This window comes from Leucoraja erinacea, chromosome 23 (assembly GCF_028641065.1).
Source record: "Leucoraja erinacea ecotype New England chromosome 23, Leri_hhj_1, whole genome shotgun sequence".
In the NCBI taxonomy this organism is placed as follows: domain Eukaryota; kingdom Metazoa; phylum Chordata; class Chondrichthyes; order Rajiformes; family Rajidae; genus Leucoraja; species Leucoraja erinaceus.
Genome location: NC_073399.1, coordinates 17,408,971 through 17,434,182, shown reverse-complemented (window position 1 = coordinate 17,434,182; position 25,212 = coordinate 17,408,971). Strand labels below are relative to the sequence as shown.

General features: G+C 44.4%; 1 protein-coding gene across 1 annotated transcript in view; it reads left to right on the top strand.

The window, feature by feature from the left end:
• Window positions 1–25,212, top strand: part of bahcc1b (BAH domain and coiled-coil containing 1b) — a 275,740-nt gene that overhangs the window by 155,270 nt on the left and 95,258 nt on the right. Inside the window, 4 exon segments of the mRNA XM_055653977.1 lie at window positions 1,922–2,788; window positions 15,709–15,905; window positions 17,249–17,385; window positions 22,413–22,544. Coding sequence (XP_055509952.1) covers window positions 1,922–2,788; window positions 15,709–15,905; window positions 17,249–17,385; window positions 22,413–22,544 — 1,333 coding nt within the window.

Below are 25,212 nucleotides of genomic sequence, written 5' to 3'. Positions count from 1 at the left end.
TGGCTCGGATTGTGAGCCATGTTGTTTGAGTGTTGGTTGAATTGATGACTCAATAAACAATAGCATTTGCCACTTTCACCAGTGTGTTCAACTAACCAAGTTTCAGCAATTGAGATTTGCTCGTTTTCACCACGGCACTTGGACAAAATGGGAATAAAAAGCTCATTTGCATGAGAAGGGAAGACTGACTTGGATTGTCCACTGTCTCTGGCGTGGAATAATCATCAAAGGAAATACTGTAAGAACAAGCGTGGGTTGATTAAATTTCTATGTAGTCAAATGTTTGCAACTTTTCCTTCATGAAATCAGTTGAAATCGGGCCTGCAAAACCCAAGCCAAAATAAAACGCTCACAACAAAATCCAATACATTTCCTTTCGGATTTTCAAGGTTAGACATTATGCAGCAGCTGAAATTCTTTTGTTTCATGTTGAAGGGAAAAGGAGGAGAAAGACTGAGCAGCTTGGCAGATAGGAAGCTTATTCTCCTTCACCAGTCCTTGGGAAGGAAACACTCCAGTGGAAGGATACATATTCATCTGGTGGTTATGTCTGTGAGGCGGATGGATACCATTAATTACACTCAGTTGATGAAAAGGTAGTCAGGATGCTGCCAACCGGCATAAAGTCAGGGGCACCTTCGGAGTTCTTGGTGAAGACACAGTAATAACATTTGTTTTGTTGCTCGAGCTCGGTGTCAGCTGCACTCTCCGATGTCAGGAATATTATCTGCGCTGGGTAGAGGGTGCTGCCCCTTCAATGTTTCACCGTTACAAACAAATCTTTAACCTTGAGCCTGGAGATACCAAGCGGCGCACATTCTCACTTCTCCATCCATTGCGATTTGTCTTTTGATTGAGTGAATAAATTGTTAGCCTTTTTTTTCCTGTAGCAGTTAGTGAACACAAGGCACCTGGACAAGACAGGTTTTTCACTGCGCTTTCAGAGGTTGATATAGAGTGAGCACAATGGCATTATGATTACAGTCACTGTAAGCCATGATTCATGCATTCATGCATGTTCACTTTATCAGAGTGAAATGCAGAATAAATGAAAACTGACTGAATATAGCAACTGTACCGGGGTTTAAGCCCTGTAGGTTATATTTCCTATTTTGAAGATCAGTATGTGTATCCAAAAAGAACAAGGATCATACATCCAAAAATCACCGTGAGGATTAACATTGATCGAATGGCGGAGCAGACTCGATGGGCCGAATGGCCTATTCCACTTCCTACGATGTAGTTTTAGTTTTTAGTTTTAGAGACGCGGCGTGAAAACATGTCCTTCAGCCCACCGAATCCGCGCCGACCAGCGATCACCCCATACACTAGTTCTATCCGACACACTATGGACAATTTATAGAAGACAATTAACCTACAAACCTGCACATCTTTGGAATATGGGAGAAAACCGGAGCCCCTGGAGAAAACCCAGGCAGTCACAGGGAGAGCGTGCAAACTCCACACAGAGAGCAGCCGTAGTCAGGATCTGCGATCCCTCGCACTGTAAGGCAGCAACTCCACCGCTGTGCCACTGTGCTATCCTATGTCATGAGATAATGATCCCAAAATGATTTGAATAGTTAAATTGGATTACATTTAGTTTAGTTTATTGTCACATGTACTGAGGTACAGTAAAAAGCTTTTATTGCGTGCTAACTAGTCAGCGGAAAGACAATACATGATTACTATCAAGCCATCCATGGTGTACAGATGTACGATAAAGGGAATAACGTGAATAATGTTCAGCGCAAGATAAAGTCCAGTAAAGTCCGATTAAAGATGGTCGGAGGGTCTCTGATGCATTGTGGTAGATCTGTAGAAACCACCTCTGATGTTAAAGCCACAATGAGCATGTTTCTCGTCAGCTGTGGGCGTTGGTGTTGCGTTAAAACCTGTTTCTCCTCCTTGTCGTTTCCAGAGCTTCCACCTGGCTACTCGTACACACCAGTCTCCATGGGCTATCGCTCCCCGACTCCTCTTGCACACTCTGCCGACCCCGCAGATGCTGAAACTATGCAACCCGTCCCCACAGCCGCCGAGCCGGAGCAGTCCCGGACCATTGCGCACGGCGCCAAAATCCACTGTGACGCTCGCTCGGCCCTGACGGAGAGGGCGAGCCCACGTGAACAGCAGATCACAGCAAACACCTTGGATACTGTCGAACAAAATGAGCACAGCCTTCTCCGCAGCTCAGAGGAGAAGGAGACGGCAAATGCTTTGCCAACGGAGAATTCAACTGTGGAGCAACTTGAGCCATCTGTGAAGGACAACGTGCCGTGCTTAAGGCATCTGATTGCTTCTCAGGGAAATGACCCCGAGGGAAGGCTAGAAGGAGAAGGATGCAGGGGACAAACTTCAGCAGTTGGCTCGGCCCACTCAACCGTTGAGCCCACGACCTTAACCAACAACACACTGGATGTAAGAAACTCTGATCACTCGAGTTTGGTACCTGAGGCGGACTTAAGGATGGAAGGCGGCACTGATGAGGAGGCCGCACAAGTGAATCAGGATGAGGATTGTGAAAGTCACCGCCATGCCTCGGAGAGGGACGAGGTGCTCAAGTGGAGGGTGGACTGTGTGGCGGGAATGAATGCCCTGGTGGCAGCTGGTCTCAGCATGGGAGAGCTCCTCGCTTTAGAGCCCGACTTTGCCAACATCCCCGTTCCACCGTCACGCCCTGCAACGTCAACCTTTAACCCCTGCTCAGGGATGCATGGTATAGCTCTGCTGAGTGAATTGGCCGAACTGGAACAGCGGCAGCAGAACTACGATGGCACCGCCCAAGGTAATTTTCTGAACTCGCATGACCCTACTTCAGTACCACATTTGAACAATGTCCTCCATTTACTTATATTTATTCTTTTGCATTGAACAGAAATCTTTCCTCGAGAGGGGAAAATACTTAGTTGGAAAAGTGTTGGTTAAGACACATACAGCATAGAAACAGGGCCTTTGACCCAACTTGCCAGTCGACCAACATGTCCCATCCTCGCTTGTCCCACCTTCTCACGTTGGCCCATATCCCTCTATACTTTTCCTGTCAATGTACCTGTCCAAATGCCTTTTAAATGTTGTTTCAGTAGGTGATGATTTTGAATATTACGATGTGAAATGGAACTGCTTACCATTATTAGTAAGCTTAAAAATATATACAAACTGTTGGAGTAACTCAGCGGGTCAGGCAGCTTCTCTGGAGAACATGTTAGGTGACGTTTCTGGTCGAGTCTGTGCTGACTGATTGTGGTGGAGGGGAGAAGGCTGGATTAGAGAAGGGGGGGTAGGGGCAGGCAAGTGATTGTTGGATGCAGCAGCTGAAGGTAGGTTTTCAATTGGCAGAAGGGTGGACAAAGGCTAGAGATGAAATGGAGATAAAAGGGTGTCAGATAAGGAGAGAAGAGGAAGTGAAGCCAGAGGAAAGGATGTTGGTGGAAGGGAACAACAAAGGGAGGGGGAGAGGGGGAGTGGGTAAGGGTAAGGGTAAGGGGAGGAGGGAGTGGAGGGGAGTTAATTGGAAGTAGATTATTTAAAAGTAGACAGAGAGATAGACACAAAAAGCTGGAGTAATTCAGCAGGACAGGCAGCATCTGTGGAGAGAAGAAATGTGTGACGTTTCGGGTCGAGAATCGTTTTGTGTCTGAAAAAGGGTCTCGACCCGAAACGTCACCCATTGCGTCTCTCCAGAGATGCTGCCTGTCCTGCTGAGTTACTCCAGCACTTTGTGTCTTTCTTTGGTTTAAACCAGCACCTGCAGTTCCTGCCCACACATTGTCTAAACGTAGCATGGATTACGAAAGGAGGGGGTGCTACATTTCTGAAATTCAAAGCATGTAGTTTCACACCAACAGTAACATTCCATCTGCAGCACCAAGGCCAAAGTGCATGTACATAATTAATTATGTATGGACAGCAGAAACTAATTGTGAAATGGTGTGGTTTGCTCCATGTTGTATTGATGCCGTTCTGGCCATTATATGGAATGCAACTTCTTACCAAATATTCAGTTTCAGCTGGAGGTGGGTTCTAGGAGAAAAGTAAAATGATTGGGTTATCACACAGAACTGTCAGATGTTCATCTTGGCTTGGCGGTAACTCTCGATTCTGAGCCTGTTTCCGTGCATTAAGCATCCATTAAAGCAACCAATGAATGGAAATTGGACCTTGAATCTGAATTTGTGATTCGCCTTGTCAAGGGAGAGGAAGGCCAGCTTTCTGTGAATGGTGCTAGGTTGGATGGATATTGTCCTGACTGCACTGTTCAAGGGCTCTGTGAGAATGGTCAAGGTAGACCATGTTGGGCCCCAGGTGAGGCATGTGTCATTTCCAATTGCCTACTTCTGAGTTACATCCATACCTGGGTCTCCCTGCACAGGAAGAAGACAGTTTCTGCTGGTATGTCTGAAGCTTTCTGTCAGTTGGGGGCTGGAGTACATCAAAGATGCCAGGAGAACATGTTCACCTCAGTTTTACTTTTGATTTTGTCCTTGTTTGCTGATTTTAACAAAGTTATTCTGAAACAAAACAAAGCACAAACACATAAGAGAGTGGGGTGTGAAAAAAACGATCAAATGCATGCATAAGTGCAGAGCAAATTTACCTTTGAACGTTAATGTGGAGGCACAAGGAACTGCAGATGCTGGAATCTCAAGTAAAACAAAATGCTGGAATAATTTGGCTGGTCGGGCAGCATCAGTGGAGGGAATGGATAGGCGATGTTTCGGGTAGGGCCTCTTCTTCAAACAGCACAGAGGGGGAGCAGTGAGAGGGGATCTCATGGGACTCATTGGAGAGAGAACCTCTTCAAAGTTGCCTTTGTGGAGATTTCACAGTGGAGCTGAACAGTGCTCCCAAACTGAAACCTCACCAGTCCATTTCCTTCACAGATGCTGCTGACTGGCTGAGTTACTCCAGCACTTTGTGTTTTGCTCAAGAACAGTATTGTGTTGGGTTTAAGCACCTGGGAATCTTCTAAGGTTGTTTAAGTTGCTGTTAAAATGCAGGGCTTGTTATGAATAGCTGGATTGTATTGTGAGCCTTCCTCAGACCAGCAGTTGGCATCTCCCTTTTAGAAAACCATTTAACGACTCCTTAGCAAAGCTGCTAAAATAATGGACGCAGATAACCAGAATAATAAAATCCTTTTGAAATGAAGCAGGTTTGTAACTGAGGCCATTGAGATTGTGTTCATATAAGAGCAGTAATTTTATTGCAGCACGGTTCTCAAAAGGATGTGGTCCAAAAGATCAAATTAGCGTATCTTTTCTTTTTTGATATTTATAGCACAAACACGGGCACAATGCAACAGTGACTTATTTCCTGATATCAAAACCTTCAAACTGTTGCCAAGAAAAAAAATCCTCAAAGCCTGAAGTCCCAATCTCTTTGTGTTAACATAAGATAAAGAATTTGTCCCATAAAATGAATCTCCCCAAAGGCCTGTATTTCACTCTGTTCTCAAAACACAGAGGGGAGACAATATCAAATGGCTGTGATGTTGGCCCAGTATAATCAAACACTTCCTCTTGCCCACATCGGCATGGCAGAGACCTCCTCTGCTCGCTTCCCGTGGCTTCCGTAGAGCAGCTAAACACAGGGAGTGGCTTTCCCATGAAATCACCGCTTTCCCAGCAAAACAAGATTTTTTTTTTTAAAAAGGCTTTGATTTGCAAACATGCAAGAGTTTGGAAAAGAGAAAGTGAGCAGATTGTTTAGATTTAAGCACTTGATACAATAAATAGTACTTGAATGGAGCCAAATTTAGCAGGAAACTGGTCAGTGTTCGGGCAAAAGAGGTGGCAGCGAGAAGGAGTGAGAGCAGAGCGTAAAGCTTGACTGTTGCAATATTGTTTCCTCCCAATGGCTGATCAATACATGTCTTGGCAAATGACTGCACTTAATCGCCCAGCGCGGCTTTAATGGCCGCGGGACTTGCCATCGCCCGCCGGGGGCTTTACTATCGGGAGAAGAATGCAACGCAGGGGAGAGACAAGGCTTTGCCATCCATCACAGTGAGAAGGAGATTCACTGTGATGGATGTTTGTGTAAATTGTGTTGTTGTGTGTCTTGGTTCTTTACTTGTTGTATGACTGCAGAAATCAAATTTCGTTTGAGCTTGTTTTGAGGTTCCAATGAGAATAAATTTGTATTGTATTGTAAATATACCCACCACCTGCACTCAGAGGATGATGGGCACGTGGAACAAGATGCTAGAAGGTAGTTGTAGTTGTCGAGGAATGTAAGATAAAAGCATTTAAAAGACACTTGGACAGGGTACATGAGTAGAAAAATGTTTGTGGCAAAATCTGTCACCTTCTGAGAAGTTCAAAGATTCCTCAAGAGTCCATAGCATAATAGGCTGAGCAGGAGCTACAGTACAGATCCCAATGCAAAAAGCCACTGGCTGAAATGGGACAAAGTCCTGAGTGCATTCCATTTGATCTTTTACTGACTAGTAAATCTGAAATTGGCTTTGATTTGCTCCAGTGATCAGAAACCTAGCTGAAACGTAAACTGATGTTGGACTATTTGGAGCCAACATCTTGTGTTATGGAATGGTGCAACCGAAGTAACTCAAAGCTGGAGTAACTCAGCGGAACAGGCAGCATCTCTGGAGAGAAGGAATGGTGGTGTTTCGGGTCGAATCCTTTCAGACTCAGTCTTCTTTGGCGACGCAACTCACCTGTTGCAGCGGCCCCTGCAGCCTGTCTGTCTTTTTTTTTTTTTTTTGTCTAGTTAAATGTAGTGTTGGTGTTTTTTTTAATACTGGTGTTTTAAATGTATATATGTGGGGGGCGGGGGAAACCGTTTCAACTCTCTTCCCTGTCCGGAAGACCTGACCTTTTCCCTGTCGGGTCTCCGTTGTTGTTGGGGCCTAGCACCGTGGAGCGGCCTCCAACCTGAACGACCCGGGGCTCGGGAGACTGCGGAGCTGCGGACTACTCACCATCGTGGGGCTGGCCGGCCTCGGAGCGGTGGTGACTCGCTGCTGCGACTCGACTCCTGGGGCTCGGGGGCTCCAGCAACGCAGCCGCTGGTCCGGTGGACTGGGACACCGGGGGGAGAGACCACTTCCCGGAGCTCCCGCAACGCGACTTCTCCAGCCCGTGTCGCGGGGTTGGAACGACCCGGAGCGGGAACGTACATCGCCCGGCACGGCTTCATGGCCGCGGGACATTCCAGCGCCTGCGGGGGGGTTGTGACTTTTAGACCAGGAGCGGGGCCGTAAATTGGCCGGCACGGCCTAAAATGGCCGTGGGACTTATCATCGCCCACCTGGGGCTTGGCCATCGGGAGAGAAATGGAGAACAGGGGAGAGAAAAGACTTTGCCTTCCATCACAGTGGGTTCACTGTGATGGATGTTTGTGTGAATTAAATTGTGTGTATGTCTGTAGGAAATTGTCTTTGTTTGTATGGCTGTGGAAACGGAATTTCGTTTGAACCTCACTGAGGCTCAAATGATAAGAAATGGTATTGTATTGTATTGTATTGTATTCAGGTCGGAAGAATGGTCTCGACCCAAAACGTCACCCATTCCTTCTCTCCAGAGATGCTGCCTGTCCCGCTGAGTCACTACAGCTTTTTGTGTCCCTCTTCAGTTAAAACAGATTACAGATTATCTGGTGTTTTGAGCGTGGGAGCTAGTGGGCGTAACGCAGGCAACCAGACGGTATTACTGTGTTTAAACAATAAATTAAACGTGCTTCCTGTTGTCAGGGGGGTGGGGGTGGGGGGGGGGAGTTAAATTGTTCGTTGTTATGCACACTTGTCATCAGCCCACCAGGGGATTTGTGTCACCCCCCCCCCCCCCCCCATGTTTTAAAAGTGATTTACTATGGCTGCCAATGCCCCGAGCCATCTGTCCCCACGACCGGGGGTTTGTGGGGTGAATCACTGGGTGTGGGTGTCGGGGGTGATTGCGGTCCCACACCAGCCTGCTCCACACCTCTGCTCCACCCGGCGCAGCCGACACACGGCCCGTCACAGTACCGCCGCACGGGGTGACTAAGCGGCCGTGGCCGTGGCCGTGGGAGAGTGGGGGCTGTCCCGAGGGATGCGCTCATTCGGCCGCCTACAACTTGGAGCTCGGGTTCACAGTGCCCAGTCACCTATGGCTTGTGTGGGAAAATGACCCCCCACCCTCTCATCTCCACCGGCCATTGATGTGATGGACGCGGGGGTCTGGACCAAATGCTGACAAGTCCCGCCCCTCCCGGCGACGTCATGTCCGTTATTTGACTTTTCGGCAGAGCGGCCTTTCAGTGAGTTTGCTTTTAGGCGTCCCACCCTTTCGGTTAGTTGGCATTTCGGATTCGTACGCTTTCGATTATTTAGCGTTTCGGCTTTGTTTCCGTTCGGTTATTTGGCTTCCACTTATTTGCTTCCGCTTCTCGTCCTTCGACGCCACGTCCGGGTACCGAATGCAGCACATTTGCAATCGGGCGGCATGGTGGCGCAGTGGTTGAGTTGCTGCCTTACAGCACTAGAGACCCGGGTTCGATTCTGACTACAGGTGCAGTCTGTACGGAGTTTGTACATTCTCGTCGGAACCTGCGGGGATCTCCTCCGGGTGCTCTGGTTTCCTCCCACACTCCAAAGTAGGTTAATTGGGACTGGAATAAATATAAATTGTCCCTAGTGTATAGGATAATTGTTAATGTGCAGGGAATGCTGGTCGGCATGGACTCGATGGACTGTTGTGCCTGTTTCCGCACTGTATCTCTAAACTAAACTGAAATTGAGCTAATTCAAACTAAACTAAACTAAAGGTGTCATCAGTGTGAAGTTTATCTCACTGAATTTGTGAAAAAAACCTACACTTAATAAATCTGGCAGCTTTTTCTCATTCAATTATTGGGCTTTGCTACATAGGATATGTAAAACCAAATTTGTCCTTAAAAGTATTCAACATACTGACAGATATGGATACAAAGTTCTGGAGTAACTCAGCAGGTCAAGCAGCATCTCTGGAGAATATGGATGGGTGACGTTTCGGATCAAGATCCTGAAGGAGGGTCCTGACCTGAAACGTCACCTAGCCATGTTCTCCTAAGATGCGGCCTGACCTGCCGAATTACTCCCACACTTTGTGTCCTTTTGTGTACTAACCGGCAGCTGGGGAACCTTGTTTCAACATACTGACAGATATGATTCTCACTATAAATAGAAATACAAACTGTGCACATTCACATGTAGATTATTATATGCATCTATTCAGTGATAGAAAAACAGATTAATCACTAAGACTTTCATATAATCATATGCAAACATTATCAGCAGAATGAACAAAACTTTATAAATAGATAATAAGATGCACAATATCATCTGCACACATATGCGCGCATTCTGAATGTTATTGAATGGCCTAGATTTTGCAATGAAGTGACCTGCCATTAGGACTGAAATTATTCAATGATTTAATGATGCTTTCAATGATACTTTATTGTCACATGTATCTCGGTGCAGTGAAATGTTTTGTTTTGCACACAACCTGGTAAAATCATACAGCAGACCTCACCTACACAAGTGTCGCCATGTTTCTGCCACCACCGCCCATGTTACAAAAGTTCACCAAACAGGCCTAACTTACCACCCTATCTTCTGCCTGTGGCCGCACGCGCCAGCAGCTAATATAAGATCTATTAGACGAGTTGGAAGAAGTTTAAGAACTACTCCAAAGACCCGGGTTCAATCCTGACTGTGGGTGCCGTCTGTATGGAATTTGTACATTCTCCCTATGAACGCGTGGGTTTTCTCTGGGTGCTCCAGTTTCCTCCCACTTTCCAGGAAGTGCAGGTTTGTAGGTCAATTGGCACTAAATTATCCCTAATGTGTAGTATAGAACGAGTGTACAGTTGATTGTTGGTCGGCATGGACTCTGTGGGCTGAAGGGTCTGTTTCCACACTGTATCTCTAAACTAAACAAAGCTAAACTAAATTAAATTAACTAGAACTACTGCATCGTAATCCCTGCTTTCCTGGCACTTTGGGGCTGTTCATCAACTCTCACTAGTCTCATTTTTCTTGTTATTGCTCAAACTGAAATGTAGTTACATCAAGGACTGCTCAACAGGGAAATTGGCTGCAATCACAAAAATGGAAAAGGGTGACGACAGCTTAATCAAAAACCAGCAAAAAATAATTGCCACTTAACAACAAAATGTATCAAGCGCTGTCTGATGTTTCTTGCAGCTTCTTCCATTAATATTCTTTTTTCGTACCAGAACTGCAGGTGCTGGTTTATACCAAAGATAGACACAAAGTGCTGGAGTAACTCAGTGGGTCAGGCAGCATTTCTGGAGGGTCCCGACGAGAAAAGTCACCCAAACTTTTTCTCCAGAGATACTGCCAGGTCTGCTGAGTTACTCCAACACTTTGTGTCTATCCATGGTAGAGCTGCTACCTCACATCACCAGAGACCTGGGTTCGATCCTGACCTTTGTTGCTGTCTGTGTGGAGGTTGCACGTTCTCCTTGTGACCGTGTGGGTTTCCTCTGAGTGCTTTGGTTTCCACATCCCCCAAAGGCAGGTTGATTGTACAATGGTCCCTAGTGTGAAAACGAGATACATAGAACTAGTGTGAATGGGAAATCGATGGTTGGCATGGAATCAGTAGGCCAAAGGGCCCGTTTCAATGCTACGTCTCCAAACTAAACTAAATCTGTTTACAGTAAATGTGTTAATGGTCATTAAAAGTGTCCAATTTTTGCTTTGCAATGTTTCTCTTTTGTGTTCAATGATTAAGGAGGCAGGAGGCCTGTATGGAGTAAGCAGAGCATGCAGCTGAACGTAGCGTTGAACTGAATGTATTTCTGGGTCAGGATTATGTACTTACCAAGGCAAGATAGATGTGTTTTCACAGGAGGTGGATGTGAATGCCTCCGCCAGTATTTATTGTCCATCTGCCTCCCTAAACTGGTTGCCTCACATGACATCTCAGGGGGTCAGCCACGTTGATGTGATTTGGGTCGTACATAAGCCAGACAATAAAGATGATTTAGTTTTTTAGTTTTAGTTAAAGGGCCTGTCCCACTATGGCAACCTAATTTGCGAGTTTAGAAGAGTTTGCGCTCGTCACAAACTTGCAGCATGGTCGACACGTGGTCCTAGTGGGTCACTGGAACTCTCCTTCATGCTCGACAGAAGTTCCCGCTACTCGCGGCCTCAGTTTGGTCGAGGAAAAATTTTCAACATGCGGAAGATTTTTCTGTAAGTAAACATTGGTTGGCATGGTTCTTTTGAACTCGTGGTAGTGGGGTTGCCCATGTAGTTATAGGTAGCCGTAGGCAATCTCCTTTGCTGACCGGGCATTATAATTGGCTCATTGGGAAAATAAAACGTAAGCACGAGTTTTCAGAACCAAGGAAAACCGGTAATGTTAAATACCCGCTAAACTTTATTAAAAGTTGTCTGGCTTCTTAAAAGTGTCTCTACGCCTTCTCACGCCTATTAATTAAATTCACTTGCAATTATTCGGGTCATTCCTTATGCAGGTACATTAAAAACAAATTAAGGCAAATTTTTATTTTTTAGCCGCCAGGCGGTTGGTTTGTTTATGGCAGTTTTTTAGTTGTTGCATATGATTCACGTCATGCTATCACTTGCTTGCTAATTACTCCTGGAGTGCACTTAAAACCGACAGGAAGGCGACTAAAGAAGCAGAACCTCTGAAACTGAGCTCATACAGGACCGGAAAGCCACCCATTCCTTCTCTCCAGAGATGCTGCCTGTCCTGCTGAGTTCCTCCGGGTTTTTGTGTCCATCTTCTTGTTCAGTGGCTGCTGGCTATAGTGCCTGTGGCCGATCCCAAGTGCTCTCTGCAGGATATTATTTTAAAAGGGGGGGAAGATATGGAATAACTTTCCAGGGGGAAATTCATAGGGTACATCATTAGCATCATCACTGCAGAACAATCTAAGCCAACGTACACACGTATATAATATGTGCCTTGCAAACAAATATACATACATGTTACATTCAATGCTGAGATATCATTGTGTTTTATGTTCCTATCACACACAATGATTAGGAAGGAACTGCAGATGCTGGTTTATATGGAAGGTAGACACAAAATGCTGGAGTAACTCAGTGGTTCAGGCAGCCTCTCTGGAGAAAAATGAATAGGCGACTTCTGAGGGGTCTGAAGGAGAGTTCCCACCCGAAACGTCACCTATTCCTTTTCTCCAGGAATGCTGCCGGACCCGCTACGTTACTCCAGCATTTTGTCTCTCGTTACAGGCAATGAGTCATAGAGTGATACGGTGTGGAAACAGGCCCTTCGGCCCAACTTGCCCACACCGGCCAACATGTCTCAGCTACCCTAGTCCCACCTGCAATGATTATCTCATTGAAAGCACTGTGTTTTCTTTAGTTCCCAAATGCAGATTTCAAAATGTAAATCCCTTCACATGCTTACACATAGGCTGTTAAAATATCAAATGCCTGTAACCTCATTACATTATTAATCAATAACACTTTTATCAGCTGATTGATCAGTTCTGGTCAAAAGGATTGATTGTTCCTGAAGTATCCATGGATATTGAATCCATTAACATTCGTTCTTTAGGGAAAAGGGTGATGTAATTCCGATAGAATAACCAGGGAACCTGAGAACAGGCATTGTGTTGCAATATTTTGTGACATCATGCTGGTTGTCTTGTTTAAAGCAACTTGACATAATTTGCTTATTTTAGTCCGTGACCTTTTTGAAGATTTATGCGAGTACTTCCCTGAAATTAGATTTTAACTCTTTGAGTGAAAATCCAATCAGAAATCTGGATAAAGATCCCTTGTTAGAGGTTTATTTGATGATTCTGCAATCAAAATATCTTTTGTAGCTCAGTATATTTTCTTTTGCAGCCTCTTCAGTGCTCTGGCTCAGTGGCAGTCGGCTTAGACCATACGACAGTACAACACAGAAACAGGCCCTCCCACCCACAATGTTTAACCTTAGGTTTAGGTTCATTATTGTCACTTGTGCCGAGGTATATTGGAGAGCTTTGTATTGCTTGCTATCCAATCAAATCAGATAATTCCATACATAAGTACAATCAGGCCAAACTCAAGTACAATCATTAGAGCAAAGGGAAAGATACAGAGTGCAGCACAGTTCTCAGCATTGTAGCGCACCAGTCCCATAGACAAAGTCCAATGTCTGTAAATGGGGTAGGGGTGAACCCACTACCTCAGCATATGGAAAGACCATTGAGAGGACAAGAATGGGAATCCGAGGGTTAACTTTTTCACACAGTGTATGGAACAAGCTGCCAGAGGAGGTAGTTGAGGCTGGGACTATTGGACAGTTGGACATGTACATGGTTAGGACAGGTTTGGAGGGTTTTGGACCAAGTGCAGGCAAGTGCAGGGCCTCGTCGAGTTTTAGAAATTAAAAGTCTTAGCCAACAAATCAGCCTTGACGCACTTACTGTTCTGAGTCTTGTGTAAATCCCAGTCCTCCTAAACCCAAAGATCGGGCCCCCATCCTTTTTCTCCAGAGATGCTGCCTGATCTGCTGAGTGACTCCAGCACTTTGTTTCTATCTTTGGTCTAAACCTGCATCTACAGTTCCTACTCCAAAGCCCAAGTTCTTGTCGAGTATTACATGGTCGGAGGTGTCAACTCTCAGATTGGACATTTTGGTGACTGACTTTTCAAGTGGATATAAAAACCTCCTGGTACAATTTAGATAAAGATTCAGGCCAAAGGTTAACCCTATGCCAATAGCCTGAAGCAGGATAGACACAAAGTGCTGGAATAACTCAGTGGGTCAGGCAGCATCCCTGGAGGAAAAGGGTAGGTGACGTTTCGGGTCGTGACCCTTCTTCAGTCCTGCCCGAAACATCACCTATTTATTCCCTTCGCAGATACTGCTTAACCCGCTGAGTTTAGTTAGTTTAGTGTACTGTAACAGTGCGGAAACAGGCCCTTTGGCCCACAGAGTCCATGCCGATCAGCAATCCCTACACACTAACAATATTCTACACATTAGGGACAATTTACAATTTTGTATCGAAGCCAATTAACCTGTATATCTTTGGAAACCGCAACATGCGGGGAAACCCCACGCGGTCACGGGGAGAAGGCACACACTCCATGCAGACAACATCCGTAGTCAGGATGGAATCTGGGTCTCTGGTGCTGTAAAGCAGCAACTCTAACGTCGTGTTATTGTGCTGCTCATGCTGGTAGCAGTTCTACTAGCATTTGTGATTTCGGCATCCACAGTTCCTTGTGTCTCAAAATTGCATTGTCTGGGTGCATATATTGTCTGCTTGTGCTATGTGTTCATTGTCTGCCATGTTTACCTGCATTACAACACTTTCTTTGGTTTGATCTGAGATCCTGAATGGAATCATAATAATGACCTTTGAGGTCCTGGACATCGTCCTGGACATCGGGCCGCCTGTAGCTGCAACTGTGGAGGGCTTGGGGAGGCCCTGACCACGGGGAACAGTGGAGGAAGAGACTGACTTTGGTGCCTTCCCACACAGTGGGGAACTTTGATTCTGCTGTGTGGGGATGGTTTGTGTTAAATTCTATAGTGTGTTGTGTCCTTTATTTTTATTTTTATTGTATGGCTGTATGAGAATTTCATTTCACTGTGCCATCTGGCACATGTGACAATTAAATCTATCTTGAATCTTGAATCTTGAGTAATATGCAAATCAGCGAGCAGGGATATTTCTGGGAAATTACATGGTTCAATCTGTAATACCAGAGTTGCAAAATGTGTTATTTAGTGTTTTGCATGTTGCCACGAGCTTGTGGGTTTGATCAAGACACTTGGAATGGGCTGAGTGAGTAAGATTGAAACTAAGGAATGAGCTGACTGGAAAATGCTAAGTTTGTAATATATAGGCTGGTAATAAGGATGGAGTCATAGCATCATACACCATGGAAACAATCCCTTCAGCCCAACTTGTCCCATCTGCACTAATTCCACTTATCTATGTTTGGCCCATTTTCCTCTAAACCTGTTCTATCCATGTACCTGTCTAAATGTTTCTTAAACATTGCAATGATTGGGATATGGTAAGAAAATTGCTGGAGAAACTCAGCAGACCAGGCAGCATCTTTGGAGGGAAATGGACGGATACAGTCTGTTCTTTTCTCTCCGCAGATGCTGCCTGGCCTGCTGAGTTCTTCCAGCACTTTGTTTAATGCTCAAGATTCCAGCATCTGTCTCAAGGATGTTGTCATCTCACTTATAGAATCAATATAGAAGTCGCCAAAAATAATCCTAGTATAGAATGCTTGTACCAGAATTTATTGTTTGGCTTGGGTCTTTTCCGATCCTTCCAATCTAAACCTTTTATTCTCTTACGTAAAATAATTCATATGCTTTTGAAACTTGTATATTTTTTACCCGTCAACCATCCAATGCAATTGCTCTGAATATGTTTTTGAAGTCTCCATATGTAATTTTCCCGTGTATAAATTTCCTGGCATTCCTTATCAGTAGCAGTAGTTAATGAAGAAAATGATATGCTTGATTAGCTGAAGTTAAAAATACACAAAGGAAATGTTTTCAAATGAGACTGCTGGTGAACATGTGGGCACTTTTGTAAATGTGTGACTGTGGCCCTGAGGTGTTTCGAGGGAGAAAGAGTTCAAGTTGGAATTGAGCGTTGGGCAGGTTCCATTACAAAGCAGATATTCAAGTTAATGTATCAGTGCTGAAGGAATTTTTGTACATGTTTCTCGTTACGCAGGGGAAGACGAGGCTGTGCTTACTCACGATCTCCAGAGCCTTGCAACTATTGCTGCTGCATGTTCATTGGTAGAGGCATTACCCATCGAATTGGACGACCACCACGTTAACACAGAAGCAAGCAGGTCCTACGTAGTTCGAATCCCACGAGTACTGAATTTACGGAGGAAGTACTCATGGCGGCCAAAGGCGGAAACGGTGAGTTTGTAGGCGAATTTCACTCCAGCACAAGGTTCTGCCACTTTATCTCACAGTGCAAACGGAAAATATTCTCCGAGAAAAATCCATTGGTATGAAGGGAAAAGGACAAAATCAGTGCATCAGCTCAGTCCTCATGGGGCTGAGATTGCAGGATTCAGGGATTGCAGGGTGGCACGGTGCCTTAGCGGTAGAGTTGCTGCCTTCCAGTGCCAGAGACCCGGGTTCGATTTTGACTATGGGTGCTGTCTTTGCGGAGTTTGTACGTTCTCCCGTGACCGCGTGGGATTTCTCCGGGTGCTTCTGTTTCCACCCACATTCCAAAGACGTACAGGTTTGTAGGTTAATAGGCTTTGGTAAAATCGTCCCTAGTGTGTTTAATGGTGTTGCTGTATGGGGTGATCGCTGGCCAGCACGATCTTGATGGGCAGAAGAGTGCTTTTTCCCCTCGATATCTCTAAAATCTAAAGTAAAGATTCCCCGGGACCAGACGGTTAGCTTTCCTGCAATACAACTCACGGGGATATATCTGAACATGTATAAATGGGTACACAAAAATGCTGGAGAAATTCAGCGGGTGCAGCAGCATCTATGGGGCGAAGGAAATAGGTAACGTTTCGGGCCGAAACCCTTCTTCAAACTGGTCTAAATGGGTGATTGGATTGGGTCATGTACATGATGTGAATAGAATGAGAACAAATTTATTGAGGTGCCTATATGTTTCAGTGACAAGATGAATATTGTGGTAAAAAGACGAATTTATACGAAACCTACATTCCTGTATTTTGATTCTATTTTCATATTATTGATGATAAAATACTTTTATTTAGGGCTTTTTTAAATGTTGGATTTTAACTAAATGAATGAACATTTTTAAATGATAGGCAAGGTTATAATGGCACTTGTTTCCATTTCTGTCGAGCAGATAGTTATTCTAGGAGGGAATAAAGTACTTGATGTAGCAATAATAGGTCAATAATTAATGTGGAATGATGTTAATTTGCTGGGATAACCTTTTTACAACCTCCTTCTAATGTTAAATTATCTCTTTCCCCAGTAATAATGTATCAATAAATAACAAATGATTATAATTTACTGAAATAATTATTTTACAATCTGTTGGTTATTTTAGATTGATTTTCTATGTAGCAATAAGATAACAATCAACAAGGAATGGTGAAATTTGCTGGGATAGCCCTTTTACAATTCCATTGCTTATTTTATATTGATTCTTTATGCAGTCATAACATGCCAATAATCACCATGGAATGATTTTTCTTTTCTCCTTAACTTTTTATGCCATTCCGTCTTGATTATTTTGGACTGTTTTTTTTCTGTTCAAGGTTTGTCCTTTGAAAGCTGCAATTGACGGTATGGATACATTGGAGCTGGAGATGAGGATGAGACTAGCGGAGCTACAGAGGCGCTACAAGGAGAAACAACGGGAGCTGGCTAAACTGCAGAGGAGACATGATCATGAGTGAGTGCCCGTTGCGAATCAGAAACACCATTCAGATGGTGCAGCACATGTGGCTGGCATGGTGGTATAGTTGCTGCCTTACAGCGCCGGAGTCCAGGGTTCGATCCTGACTACGGGTGCTTGTCTGTACAGAGTTTGTGCGTTCTCCCCGTGACCAGCGTGGGTTTTCTCCGAGATCTTCAGTTTCCTCCCACACTCCAAAGACGTACGGGTGTGTAGGTCAATTGGCTTGCTATAAATGTATAAATGTAAAATTGTCCCTAGTGTGTGTAGGGTAGTGTTCATGTGCGGGGATCGCTGGTCGGTGCGGACTCAGTGGGCTGAAGGGCCTGTTTTTGCACTGTATTTAAAAAATAATGAAAACTTAAACACGTTGCTCCCAACGCATTGCTTTCCAACTAGAGTTTTACAGCGTGGAAACTGGCACCTCGGCCCAACTTGTCCACACTGGCCAACATGTCCCATCTGCACTAGCCCCACCTGCATGCATTTGGCCCACATCCCTCAAAATCTATCCTATCCATGTACCTGTCCAAAGGTTTCTCAAACATCGTGATAGAACCAGCCTCAACTACGCCCTCTGGCAGCTCGTTCCATACACCCACCACCCTTTGTGTGAAAAAGTTACCCCTCAAGTTCCAATAAAACCTTTGCCCCCCTCACCTTAAACATATGCCCTCGGGTTCTTGATTCCCCTAATGTGGGCAAAAGACCCCACCCGATCCATTCCTCTCATGAGTTTGCACGCATCTATAAGGTCACCCCTCATCCTCCTGCTGTCCAAAGAATAGAGTCCTAGCCTGCTCAATGTTTTGAGGCTTTGATGCATCCGTATAGCATCAAAAATGCAAACTCAGATTATATTCACCTTGTAACAGGTTCAATCACATTCTTAGTTCAAACTTTTAATTTTACTGTCTATACTTTCTCATTTCAGTTCCATTGCTCCTCTTGGCACCAACACTCCAGCCCCCCCCCCCCCCCCCAAAGTGTTGACTTTCCTTTCTGGCTCCCATTTCGGTTGCCCTTTCCATTCCAGACATTTGCACAGATACTGCTGCTGGTTCTCACCTGACCTCATTCATTGACGGGTAAATTTCAGATGCGTTTGCATAGTGCTGAGTGGTGTCTCTGCGGGCAGCACAGCCCTTACACCAACGCCACCGAGGCTTCAATCATACAACTGCAATTTATTCCTCTTCACATGAAAGGAAATTAACTTTGCATTAAAGGCACAAGAATGTTATTGGCTGGCGTGATGCAGCTCAAACAACAAGGGCCGAGATGTATTGGAGAAAACCAAGAGAGGAATAGATGGGGTAGATGCACAGAGTCTCTTGCCCGGAGTAGGTGAATCAAGGATTAAGCTGAAGGGGAAAAGATGTAATAGCAATCTGAGGGGCCACATTTTCACACAAAGGGTGGTGGGTGTATAGATTGAGCTGCCAGAGGAGGTAGTTGAGGCAAGGACTATCCCTACGTTTAAGAAACAGTTAGACAGGTACATGGATAGGACAATGCTGGAGAAACTCAGCGGGTGCAGCAGCATCTATGGAGCGAAGGAAATAGGCAACGTTTCGGGCCGAAACCCTTCCGGGTTTCGGCCCGAAACGTTGCCTATTTCCTTCGTTCCATAGATGCTGCTGCACCCGCTGAGTTTCTTCAGCATTTTTGTGTACCTTCGATTTTCCAGCATCTGCAGTTCCTTCTTAAACACATGGATAGGACAAGTTTGTAGGGATATGTGCCAAAGGTGGGCAGGTGGGACCAGTGTAGCTGGGACATGTTGGCCGGTGTGGGCAAGTTGGGCCTATGGGTTTGGGGAAATCACGTGGGGAAATCAGAAACAATTGCAAAAAAGCAAACTTAAATGAAAAATTATGTTATTCAATAAATTCTGCAATTAATGTGATTTAATCAGTGTTATGAAATATTGTGGAAACAAAGAGCTGTAGATACTGGTTTATACCAAAGATAGACACAAAGTGCTGGAATATCAACGTGTCGGGCAGCATCTCTGGAGATAAACTTCACCCATACTTTATTCTAGAGGAACTACCTGACCCGCTGAGTTCCTCCAGCACTTTGTGTCTATCTTATGAAATATTTCAGTTGTTCCTTCAAGCAGGCACCAATTTGATGCATTAAATCCTCCTCCACAAAGGGCAGCACAGGGGGCAAGGTGGGAAAGCTGTTGCCTTTCTGCACCAGGGCCCTGGGTTCGATCCTGGCCTTGTGTGCTTTCTGTGCTGAGTTTATACATTCTCCCTGTGACCACATGGATTTTCTCTGAGTCCTCTGGTTCCCCCCCATATTCCAAAGATGTGCAAGTTAGTAAGTTACTAGGCCTCTGTAAATTGCCCCTTATGTATTGGATGTACATCTGTGATGACATGGAACTAGTGCATGGGTGATCAATGGTTGCCGTGGACTTGTTGGGCTGAAGGGCCTGTTTTCATGCTGTAACTCTAAACTCTAAACAAATCAAGATTATCCAAAGGTACAGCTGAATTAGCTGTGCCAGGATAAGTAGCAAATGGTTATCACGGCTGGCTTCACTGCCACTAAACTATGGAGAGGAAAGTCAACCAGGACTTTCCATTTCTGAATTCTATTATTGATGTAAGCTTGGCCCAGGGCCTTCTGTCACTCATTGCTTCAGCTCCTGGAGGCTTGCAGTGCTTGGAGACTGAGTGTCATATTCTTTCATGAGGAGTGGTGTAAACTTGAGAAGGCATGAACAGCATCAGGATAATTGACACTGGAAAAAACCCAATTAAACCCAAAGTGCTGGAGTAACACCGCAGGTCAGGCAGCATCTTCAAACTTTACTTTAGACTTGAGAGATACAGCGTGGAAACAGGCCCTTCGGCCCACCGAGTCCATGCCGACCAGCGATCACCCCGTACACTAGCACTATCCTACACACAAGGGACAATTTTTACCAAAGCCAATGAATCTACTAACATGTCCTTCTTTGCAATGAGGGGACAAACTGGAGTACCCGGAGAAAACCCATGCGGTTACAGTGAGAATGTACAACTCCGTACCGACAGCACCTCTAGTCAGGACCAAACCCGGGTCTCTGGGCGGTCCTGAGTAAGGCAGCAACTCTACCACTGCGCCACTGTGCTGTCCATCCAGAGAGAATGGATAGATGATGTCTCAGGTCAGGACCTTTCTTTAGACAGTCCAGGGAGCAGTTCTGAGGAAGGATCCTGACCCGAAACATCATCTATCCATGTTCTCCAGAGATGCTGATGTCCCACTGATTTACTCCAGCACTTTGTGCCGTTTTTAGTCAAAAGAAGGGTCCCGACTCTGAATTGTCACCTCTCCATTCCCCCTAGGAAGCTGCTTGATCAGCATTTTGTGTTTTGTTCAAGATTCCAGCAACTGCAGTTCCTTGTGAACCCAAATAATCTCTGTCTATCACGTCACAAAACACACAGCCGGCACCAGTTCCTGATTTTCTCTCATGCCCGCCAGAAACCACTCACTCCCGATACGCTCCACTTTCATAATCATTCATTGTCCACTAACACCCTTCCCAAGTATCCTCTGTTTGTGTGTGAGTTGATTTTGTGCAGCTGCAACTGTCAGGGTCTCTTGGATAATAAGGTTTAATTGTGCTATATTCCTTTGACGTTGTTCCTTCACAACAATCGCGTTCTCCCTCATATGATATCATGAGCATCTTGGGTTTGTTACTAAAGTTGCAGATGACCTTCAAGCTCCTCGAATTAGATGCATCGTCTCTGTAGTAATCGGAGTATTTATAGTCTTTTATGGTATTATGTTAGTGTAAAACTGCTGGCTCATTGCGTGATGTCAAAGTCCCTGGCTTTGTCTGCACCTGCTTGCTACGTTTCACGAGCTGAACGCCCTTGAAGCGGAAAACACCCTCGAAAGTATGAACATTATCTTGAGTGGAATGGAGTTTTGAATTGCAGTCAGGGGAAACAGGATCATTTTAAAGTATCCTTCTTATATCTGTCAACGTGTGCCACATGCCAAGTCTCCCAAGTGGCTGAAAACCTGCTGGCACGTGCTTAAGTCTTTAGACTTTAAACTTCAGAGATACGGCACGGATACAGGCCCTTCGGCCAATCGAGTCCAGGCCGACCAGCGATCACGCCATATACTACACCATTCTAATCTCGAGGGACAATTTTACAACTTACCAAAGCCAATGAACCTACAAACCTGTACTTCTTTGGAGTGTGGGAGGAAATCGGACCTCCTGGAAAAACCCACGCAGTCACTGGGCAAATGAACAAACTCCATACAGACGGCACCCGTAGTCAGGATCGAACCCGGGATCTCTAGCACTGTTAGACAGCAACTCGACCACTGTGCCGCCCAAAGTCGTAGGACAATTTTTTACAGTTAACCAGTATGCTTCAGTTGGGAATATTTCATTCGTATGTTCTTAATCATATCTGAATCACAGCAAAATAAAAAGCTGTTTGACCTCATAATGAACAAAATTGATGTAATTCATTTAAATTCAAGTTTCTCCAAGTTAAGGTAATATTCTTGAACATTTTTATGTTATTCTTAGGAAATGGACAATACTATCTGGGTCAACATGTATTGTTCATCCCAAATTCCCCATCGCTGTGATCTCAAGTATGTGGCTTTCTCGCCTGTTTTAGAGTGGTTAAGAATCCATCACAGAGTGGGGTCTGGGGCCACATTTGGGCCAGAGCAGCAATGAAAGGCAAGTTACCTTTCTTGAACCAGATGGGTTTCCACCACTACCTGGTGGCTTAAAGATCTTCAAATGTGACACTTTCACAATGAGTTCAAAGGTAATCATTGTCAGAATCAAACTCATGTTCTAGTCCAAGCTTCTGGACGTTATTCCAATAATATTACAATAACACAGCATTGGAAAAACTGTCTAAGCAGCATATCCTTCTGGGTGGAACAGGCTTGGTGGTTGGGAAATAACCAGTGAGAAGAATGATGGGGAAATGCTCGACTGAAGTGAACTGATACCATTGTGTGTATCTGGTTAATAGCAGGGATGAGAACTCAAGGAGTCCTGCAAGGCGTGGGCCAGGACGTCCGCGGAAACGCAAACATCTTTCCACGGTTCTGTCTTCTCTGGGACAACTGAGTGAACTTGAGAAGTGTGACAGCAAAAAAGCTAAGTAAGTGGATTGTTTCGTATTGCCAAATTCGTTTTCTGTTATTGATCTAGGAAGTCTCAAACACTCCAGCTCAGGAAATTCTGGTTTAACTACTCTCCGGCTACATTCTATCTTTGTCCCACCCCCTCCCCTGACATCAGTCTGAAGAAGGGTCTCGCCCCAAACGTCACCCATTCCTTCTCTCCAGAGATGCTGCCTGACCCGCTGAGTTGCTCCAGCATTTTGTATCTACCGATTTAAACCATTTTGTGTCTACCTTCAATTTTATAATATATATATACTGTGTAGTTCTTTCCTGCACCCATTATATATATCTATATATATATATATCTGTGTGTGTGTGTATGTATAAGCTCTAATATATATATATATATATATATATATATATATGTGTGTGTGCGTGTGTATATATTTACACAGATATATATATATATATACATGTGTGTGTGGGTGTGTGTCTGTCAGTGTATTACCTGCAGCAATTCTGTCAAGGTATTGCATTTGATCTCATTGTGAATATCAATATTATTTTGAACTTTGGTACATTCACTGTGCTGAAGTCTTCAAACACTGTCTCCAACAAACTAAACAAAGTGCTCCACTCTTTAGGAAGACTAATGTGTTATTGTCAAACCCCTTACTCCGGTATCTAATGCAACTTAGAAGCTTTGAAAAGGCTCTAGCCCTGCAGAAGATAAAGCCATTGGTTACGCTGTGGTGGTCCTCATTATTGCACAGGCTCATCATCATTTATTTTCCGCACAACGATGGCATTCCCACACTAGAAGACCCCCTTTAATTGGGCCTTCAAAGGTACAAATTTGCCCCTCTTCCCTCCTTCCCTGCCACACAGCAGGCTTGTTTGCATCATTCCTTAAAGGCAGTCAGCAATGTCATTGGTCTATGCCAATGTATCAAACTCACTGATTCAATTAAGTTGCTACAGATTGGGTAAAAAATGGCACATTAAAGCTTCAACAAATGGTTGCAATTCCTAGCGGGGGCCTTTGTCAAAACAATGAATCGCAGGAAATTGTCCTCAGTAAGCAGAAGACCACAGAATTTGATGAAAGATGATTTTATGTGCCATGCAGATTGTGACTCTGACGAGGCTCACAAGAAATAGTGCTTTATAATCATTGCAAGCTTTTGCAAAGTTTTGAATCATGAATTTCTGAAACATCTGCTTAACAACCAAAAAGCTTTAATTCCATGAACTTTCATGAACTGAATTGCTGTTCGTTAACACCAGTTGCAGTCATTCTTTTTGAAAGATAAAGTTCATGCTCACTCGCCAAACAGTTCATCGATTCCAATTTAGTGGCAGGAATTGGTGCTTCTTCCAAATTTTGCTTCCATTGAACTGCAGATGCTGGTTTACAAACAAAAAAAAAACAGAAGTGCTGGAGTAACTCAGGGAGTCAGGCAGAATGGGTAGGTGACGTTTCACATCAGGACCCTTTTGCAGACTCAATATGTAAAAATTTACTGCAGATTCTGGTTTATACCGAAGATAGACACAAAGTGTTAGAGTAACAACGGGTCAGGCAGCATCTTGGGAGTAATAGGATAGGTAACGTTTTGGGTCAGAACTCGAAGGATTCCTATCTGAAGAAGGGTTCAAACCCGAAACATCCCCTGTACACTGAACTTTTTTTTCCCCATTTGTTATAATGTTTATAGAGTACAATTTTTATATATGCTGTAAGAATTTCATTGTTCTGGCTGGAACATATGACAATAAAACACTTGACTTTCGAATCTTCTCCAGAGATGCTGCCCGACCCAGAGTTACTCCAGCACTTTGTGTCTATTGCCAATATCTATAGTGTTGCAGTATCTAACACATGCCTAAGACATCTAATTTAATGACACTCTTCCATTGCCATAGAGTGTGCTGAGATTGAGGACAGTACCAGAGATAGGGATGTAAAGTAGCAACATTGCATTAACAACCTTTGATTACATCGGGTGAGTATCCTCCACTGGTCCAGAGTCACAGATATGTATTCCCCTATCCCCTCAATTTCTGGTTATTATGCAGCCGAGAGGGGGAAGGAATGGAACTGGTTGGTGGAGGATTCCTTTTCACACAACTGCTGTGTACTGGCTAGAGTAGAACTTCTTCACCCAGTGAGTTGTGAATCTGTAGAATTCTCTGCCACAGAAGGCAGTGGAGGCCAGTTCACTGGATGTTTTCAAGACAGAGTTAGATATGGCTCTTAGGGCTAACGGAATCAAGGGATATGGGGAAAAAGCAGGAACGGGGTACTGATTTTGGATGACCAGCCATGTTCATATTGAATGGCGGTGCTAGCTCGACAGGGCCGAATGGCCTACTCCTGCAACTATTTTCTATGTTTCTAGTTAAATGATGATCCATGCAAAATTCAGACAGCTGGAATCAGCTAAGGGAACAGGGTCAAGTTCAAGGAAAACATAAGGTCACCAAACAGGCAAATGGATTCCATTATCACAAGAGTGTTTTAGGTTGAAACCAAACATAATTCTTCATGATTTCCTCTGGTGACCTGGTTCTGTTGAGATGAGAGAGATTTGTACAAAATATATTAAATGATTAATAATGATAAATGATTAGTACCAGAAGACCCAGATATATCTCTGTAGGCAATAAAGAACCTTTGAGAGTTTATATATAAGAAGGAAC